General features: G+C 41.8%; 1 protein-coding gene across 3 annotated transcripts in view; it reads right to left on the bottom strand.

The window, feature by feature from the left end:
* The window catches only part of ARID1A (AT-rich interaction domain 1A), an 83,667-nt gene that overhangs the window by 44,920 nt on the left and 31,052 nt on the right, over nt 1-7,695 (bottom strand). For all 3 annotated transcript variants that reach the window (XM_017534803.2, XM_017534804.2, XM_037740692.1), the window contains exons 2-4: nt 4,448-4,660; nt 2,714-3,166; nt 1,554-1,670 (exon numbers count right to left, since the gene is read on the bottom strand). In XM_017534803.2, the coding sequence (XP_017390292.1) occupies nt 1,554-1,670; nt 2,714-3,166; nt 4,448-4,660 (783 nt within the window). The remainder of the gene's footprint in view (nt 1-1,553; nt 1,671-2,713; nt 3,167-4,447; nt 4,661-7,695) is intronic.

Genomic DNA, 7,695 nt, shown 5'->3' with positions numbered 1-7,695 from the left:
AAAAAAAAAACACAAAAACAAAAACAAAAAACCAAATACAGATCTATCAAAAGGTCACCAGAAGCAAGCAAAAACTTTTTGGAACGAAGCAACTTACAGCACTGACAGAAATCCACCGATTTGGGTTCTTGACACAATAGCACCTCACCCAGATTTAGCCACAGACCACAGATGATGAGGGAGTGGTTACACATTCTGACTGAATCAGGTTAAAAAGCACATTCCAATGAAGTTCAGGATGCAGAAAAGGATTGCAACAGACACTAATGAGAAGGGAACAAAGAGTGATCACTTTATTAAGGCACTTCCTTCCCCCCAATTCCTCAGTTGAGAAAGTCAACAGTCTCAGACGTCTTATCTGAAAGTGGCTCTTCATTTTGGCTTCAGAGGCCTGAACAGATACTAATGGACTCTGCAGACCTTGCCCTACTGAGGTGTCTCAGAGACCTTCAGGGGAATCCATTGAGAGGCTTCATGATGAAAGAGTTCCTGCCTTCTGCCTATTTCTTAAGAGATCCTGAAACCATTTCTCCCAGGTCAGAATAAATGAAGACACAGGCTTTAAATCCAGGTAGAGTCAAAATTCCGAAAGATTCTTATCTGGGTATGTGGCTGAATTTCCATTTCCTAACTGAAGGAGGATTTGTCATGGTGAGTTTGCTATCCACCATCTTACCAGATGACTAGATTTCAGAGTATCCTATTTTATTTCTGTGCCCAGCAGATTAACTTTCAGAGGCTGAGTAACTTGCCCACAGAGCTAAGACTAACAGTAAAGGTTCCTAGAACCACCTAGTGGGTGTTAACTGCCTTTCAGATATGAAGCACAGTCCCAATGCCCTTTGAGGCGATGAATACAAACGCTGACATTTATGGAGTGCCTACAATGTGCCAGTATTCGTGTGTGCTCTCTATTAACCTATTTAATGTTCACCGCCACCCCCATGAAAGAGTTAGTGGCAGTATCTAGAGCCGGGAGCTCTTAATCACTAGACTATACTGCCTTTCTCAGGATATGGTCAGTCCACTCCATAAATAAGTACATAATTCCATAATTAACCACCTGGGCACCAAGTACTATAGTTAGAAAACAAAATACACCTAAATACACAAAAACCAACATCAGAAAAACTGCTTTTACTCCAGCCATGCTCAATGTGACAATGCATGCTGAATTGCCCCAGGATCCTACCTCGTAGCTAAAACATTAAGCCAAAAACCTAAACATTAAGCCCTTAAGAGTAAAGTCAAGAAACTGATACTTTTCTCAACTTTGATAGAGAGCAAACAGTGCTTCTAATATCTCCATCTTCTCTGCCCCTCATGTGGGTCCATGTCTAAAAGCCCAAGATTTAAAAAAACAAACTAAACAGAACACAAGCCTATTCCCTGGGCAGGTAGACAGAATAGACATCTACGAGTCAACCTTTAAGTTCCCTGAATTCAAGAAACAACTTATTCATTTAGATCAAAATTACCAAAACTTCCAACCAGAAACTAGTTTGTTTTGGTTTCCTCTCTGCCCCATCACCTTTCAGAAGGTAAATACTCACAGGCAAGCTGGAGGGTCTTGACTGAAGGCTCAGGTTCATATCTTCTTGCCCTCCCTTACTGGAGGTCATTGAGGGGGCTGAGGATGCCTGAGACCCAAATGAATCTTGAGATAGCTCCTACAACAAGAAAAACAAAATCTGTGATGGCCTGGTATTGATAAACCAGGCAAGCTTATTTCATGGTGAAAGGGTTATTGGACTGTTTCTCATGAGTGTGAGAGAAAGCCCAATTGCAAACAACAGTATCTGAAGGCCAGAAAAATCCAAGCCATGGCTCTAAAGGTTATCAATAGTGGACTCTTTCTGACACAACTGTCACCCATTTATTGCTACCTACAGAGGGCTGTTTCTCGGGGTTAAATGCTAATGCCTGGCCAACTTCAAGTTAAATCGATCAAGGAATGAGACCAATGAAACCACAAAAATCATGCTAGAACCTCTGCACTAAAATGAGTACTGCTTCCTTCAAAGACATCACCTTGAGATATTTATCCCAACAATGCCACCAATACATAAACTTTTTAGTGGACCTGTCTTCACTCAAGTCATTTTTATTCTTTGGGTTCTATAAAGAATAAAGCCCTGAATGCTATTTTAGGCTCTATTACCTATGTCTTGTTCACCAGACATAACTCCAAACGAATTTTTGCTATTTCCCCAAATCAAATCCACCCTCAAAAAATAAGATTTGCCACCACTGAGAATATGCTAAAGAATGTTATATCAGTTCTGGTGGCAATTCCAAATGAAGGGATCCAAGTATTCTGAGTGATAGCAGAATGGAATGGCAACTGGAGTGAATGTACAGTACTGCATCTCAAAGTGATCTTTTTGAAAAAAGACAACTCACTTGGATGCTCAAGTTCTGATACTGATTTACCAAAAAAGAACAAACAACAACAACAACAACAAAACAGTCTCATTATCTTTAATTTCTTATCCATCTATGAAGCTTTCCATTGCCCTATTTCTTCATCATTAAGAAGAGCTATAGGTCTTTACATAGTTAAAGAGGTTATGCCTTTATTAGTTCAATCAATCCAGTTAGCATGTTTACTCAGAGTTTAATTGGTCTTTTAAGTGCAAGTTAGAGAACCACTTTGTATGGCAAAGTTCTCATGGTCACACACAGGGAAGCACAGGAGGCAGGGATATCTTACCTGTGGTGGAGGGAAGCGCTGCTGGGAATAGGCAGTTTGCTGGGACTGCTGAGACTGGGGCTGAGGATATGCAGCCTGCTGGGAGAGCGACGAGGGTGCTGGCTGCTGAGGTTGCTGCTGCTGGTAGGGAGACTGAGCCTGTGGCTGTGAGTAGGGGGGCTGGCTCTGGGGGTGCTGCTGTGTCGTGGACTGCTGGGAGGCGTATGGAGTCGGGGACTGCTGATGTGGAGGCTGGGATGGCTGCTGGGAGTATGGAGGCTGAGAGGGCTGGAGCTGTGGTGGCTGAGACTGTGGCTGCTGCTGATATGAAGGTTGGCCATGGGGGTTCTGGGATGGTGGTTGCTGGGAGTAGGGTGGCTGCTGCTGCTGAGGGTGAGGACTTTGCTGGTTGTAATATGGAGTCTGGCCCTGTTGACCATACCCACTGGGGCCTTGTTGTCCATAAGGAGGAATCTGTAGGAAAGGAAAAAATACTTTTAGTAGTGACTCTCCTCAATGAGGAAACATGAAGTGTTTTGTCAGAAGCTACACGCTGAGGATGAGTATAGAAAGTAAGCATGCCAGGCCCCATACTTAGGAGGCCCAGGGTTTTTCTCTCATCCCTGCCTAAACTGAGCCAAGGAAGATGGCCAAGCTGGGTTTTTAGGTGGTTTGTTTACAAGTGGACTACACATTCATCCACTGAAAATTTACACTATTTACCATCTGGGCAACTAACATGAGTTTAAGAGCAGCTGTTTCTACAAATGAGCCTACTCTTTTTATCACAGCCTAGACTGTTTTTATAAGTGTTAGGAATCTGTAACCTAACCACAATGAATAGTCAATAGCAGTCTGGTTTAGCCAGCTGAAAACCTAAGGTTTAGTAATTCAGACTGTATAAATCACTAAGCTACTTTGGTTCTCTCTTTCATTTAGTCTTCATTCAAAAAAATATTTGAGAGCCTACTCAATTACTTGTACCAGGCACTATTTTAGGCACTGGGGATATATTTACTAAGCAGGCAAAAAAAAATAAACAAAAAACAAAATATTACCTCATTTCTCCTCTATTAAGAGACAATTTTCTATATTAAAGGGCATACTTTAAAGTCTTAGAAGTGAAATTTGATTTTATATTTTCTCCCTATTTTCAGTATGAGTAACATTCAAATATAAATGGCAGAAAACTTTGTCAACACAAAGAATGACAATAAAGAGATAATAAAGTGAATGGTCCGACAAAAGGAGATGGATAAGGGGAAATCTCAACATTTGTAACAACGAGGTTAACATCTTTTCCGTTCAATCTTCCCCTTTTCTTCTACTCCCAGTAACATTCATTTTGAACCAGACGGCAGATATGCTGAAGGCCTTCAGAAACATAAAGGGCATCATCCATCCACAGGGCACGTGGTATGAATGGTTTTCTTAGTAGTAGAAGTGCCTAGGTGTTCAGCCACTGCCTTTCATCCCACTTCATTCAGAGATCACCACTCACTAGGTATAAGCTGGCCAGTCAGGTCAAGAGAAAAAGAGATATGTACCTGTGACCAGCGAGTAGTTTTCCTTGGAGCACACATGGGATGGTACCCACAGCTTTGGCTTTGTTAGTAGCACACTGTAATTTACTGAGCCAAATGATCTACGTTCCTGTCAAGAGGCTTAGATGCCAAGGATACACTCTGATTCTATAGCTCATAGACTAGATTTTGGACAGCAACAAGGGTCAAGGTAATCAGAATCACCATCTACCTGCTGTGTATAAGAGAGGCCGCCCATGGCACTCTGCGCCCGGCCCTGCATGGTCATCGGGTACCGCTGCGGGGTCTGGGACCCATATGGCTGCCCTGGGTACCCATGTCCTTGCTGCGGTCCTGACGGAGGTCCCTGTTGCTGCGAGTATGGGTTAGTCCCGCCATATGGCTGAGGTCTCATCTTGCCCATCTGATCCATTGGACTGGATGGCTACAAAATAAAGAGCATTTCATTAACCTGAGCTTTGACAGCCTCTGGCCACTGAATATACAATCCAAGTATACAGGTTTTTTGAGTCTGTATGCTACAAAGAAATCGAGTTACTTTGAAAGAGCAATGAGACTGACCTAGTAACCTTTAAATCAACTAACCTGCCTCAGAACCCTGATTTTGTCATTTGAAAAATGAAAATATCACCTATTTGTGAAAACACCTTGCAAGCTAAAAACTACTTTGTAACTGTGGTACTGCCTGAGATCCAAGGGACAGGCCAGGTGCAAACAAAGGCCTTTCAGTTGGCAGAAAACAGTGCTGCTTTGCACGGCCATCACCTTGTTAAACACCAAAACTGATGTTTCAATATTATGACTGGGAATTCAAATAAATACACAAACATCTAGATGTTTCTATTCTTCCAATAATGGAAACTTTCCTTACACATCTATAGCTTGTTTGCACTATGGCACAGTTAAATTTATGCATTCTTCCAAATAAGCAAAGAAGCTGAGTGACAGTAGTTGAGGGAACGGTAACTCTGAATTAAGAGCCTTGTGCATCTCAACTGAAAAGCTCATTTCCTTTAACATTCAAGAGTTTAAACATATGAGGAGGACAGAACTTTTGTCTCTCTGAGAGACAAAAAGATTCAATGGTAGGCTGTCATGGAAGTTAAAAAAAAACAAGAAGAGCCGGGCGCGGTGACCCAAGCCTGTAATCCCAGCACTATGGGGAGGCTGAGGTGGCCGGATCACTTGAGGTTGGGAGTTCAAGACCAGCCTGACCAACATGGAGAAACTCCATCTCTACTAAAAATGCAAAAATTTGCCCGGCACGGTGGCTCATGCCTGTAATCCCAGCACTTTGGGAGGCCGAGGCGGGCAAATCATGAGATCTGGAGATCAAGACCGTCCTGGCTAACACAGTGAAACCCTGTCTCTAATAAAATACAAAACTAGCTGAGCATGGTGAGGCATGCCTGTAGTCCCAGCTACTTGGCAGGCTGAAGCAGAATTGCTTGAACCCAGCAGGCAGAGGTTGCAGTGAGCCGAGATAATCCCACTGCACTACAGTCTGGGTGACAGAGTGAGACTCCGTCTAAAATTTTAAAAAATAAAAAATAAAAAATGCAAAAATTAGCCAGGCATGGTAGCATGTGCCTGTAATCCCAGCTACTGGGAAAGCTGAGGCAGGAGAATCGCTTGAACTTGGTAGGGAGAGTTTGCAGTGAGCCGAGATCACACCACTGCACTCCAGCCTGGGCAACAAGCACAAAATGCCATCTCAGAAAAAATACAAAAACTGGATTGGGGGTAAAGTAGATACTGATACTCCAGGCCTATCATTAACTGTCAAATGAGGTTCAGTGGTTCATTGATTTCAGCATGCATCAAAATCACCTGAAAGGCTTGTTAAAACAGACTGCTGGCACCCACCTTCCAGGACTGGTCTAGGTTATCCTTAGGGTTCCTCCCAGTTCTATTATTCAATAATATGCTATCCTATAATTTAAGATGTGTAAGACCTTAAAACAACAACAAAACCTCCAAAATAAAGGAAAGGGACAGCTAAACAACTAGTTCTCTGTATGTGTTTTTTTTATTTTTTAATAATGCTATTAAGTGTTTTACAGTAGAAGTAGAGCTTTCATGAAGGTAAATGAATAAGACAATAAACCACAGGGGCTGTTCTGAGTATCAAAATGAAAAAAGAAGCAGAGTTATCTCTTAGACTATAGCTGAAATCTCAGCTAAACTGGTAAGCAATGATGGGAATACTCCTGCCCCATGTTTCTAAACTGTACAAAATCATAGTGAAACTGTCCCAAATCACTGCTACATGTCAATATGATCACTGTTTCCAACAATCCTAACTCAACAATTTTTGCCCAAGACTTACATCGGAAGCTCCAATAAATTCCCAATTATAATTTTAGAGCTACATAGATTTTAAGATTACTTAGGAAGTTTGAATTTAACAACAATAGCATATGGTCCTCCCTAGTACACCTAGCAATGGAGCCAAAACATCACCATTCTCTCCTGTAAAGAGCTTGGGGGCTTACATGGCCATATCATGCCACATATCACACTGAGGTCCTCATCTCATCCCAGACTGCAGCTGCTGTCCATGTGGCCTCCAACTGGAGAGACTATGTTTCTTGAACAAAGAGACCGGACTGCTCTGGGTATCTCTGTCAGTCTAGATCTTCCCACAACATGAGGGGCAGTCATTACCATGGTTACTATAGAGCTTTTAGAGCAGCAGCTATTAACTAGGGCTGCAGATTAGAATTTTCTGTGAAGCTTCATAAATGGTTAGGCCTCTCCCTAGAGATTCCAATTTACTGGGTCTGAAAGGGCTTGTGTTCTTCTCCAACCTCCTTAAGATCCTTGAATGAGTCTGGTGTATACTATTAGTTAAGAACCAGTGATCTAGAGAAACACTGGCCAATAACATTTTCTGTGATGGATAACTATTAAACACTTGAAATATGATTAAGAAAATGAATTTTTATTTTTATTTACATTTAATTAAATTCTCATAACTATATGTGGCTAGTGGCTTATTATGGTAGTTCTAGGACAATGCTGTTCCCAAATCACTTCCACCACTCCCTGCTCAATAATGGTTCCAAACTTCCTAACTACTAAATCCTGCACAGTATTATTACGTAGAAAGAGCACAGAGTGTAGTAACTTGACAGACTAAGGTACAAATCCTACCTCTCTCACCATCCTATCTTGAAAATATCAGTTCTTTAAATGTACGTAACACACTTCACACTGTACCTGTTAATTAAATGTCCAATAAATGGTGGCAATTATTAGTAATGATAAACAGTGCTTCTACCTGGCTCTAAAGCCCTCTACAATGTGGTCCAGTTTTCCACATTTTTTCAGTCTTACTCTAAGATTCCCCACATACTGTATATATGCCCAGCTTTATGCAGTGGCATCCTGCCCTGCCCTCCCATCCACAGTGGCTTCTAGTAACAGAAACTTGACCTTTTAAAATGAAGCCACTTG

The sequence above is a fragment of the Cebus imitator genome, unplaced genomic scaffold, assembly GCF_001604975.1.
Source record: "Cebus imitator isolate Cc_AM_T3 unplaced genomic scaffold, Cebus_imitator-1.0 Scaffold87, whole genome shotgun sequence".
Classification (NCBI taxonomy): domain Eukaryota; kingdom Metazoa; phylum Chordata; class Mammalia; order Primates; family Cebidae; genus Cebus; species Cebus imitator.
The sequence above is the reverse complement of the archived record's forward strand: the minus strand, read 5'-3'. Positions and strand labels throughout refer to the sequence as shown.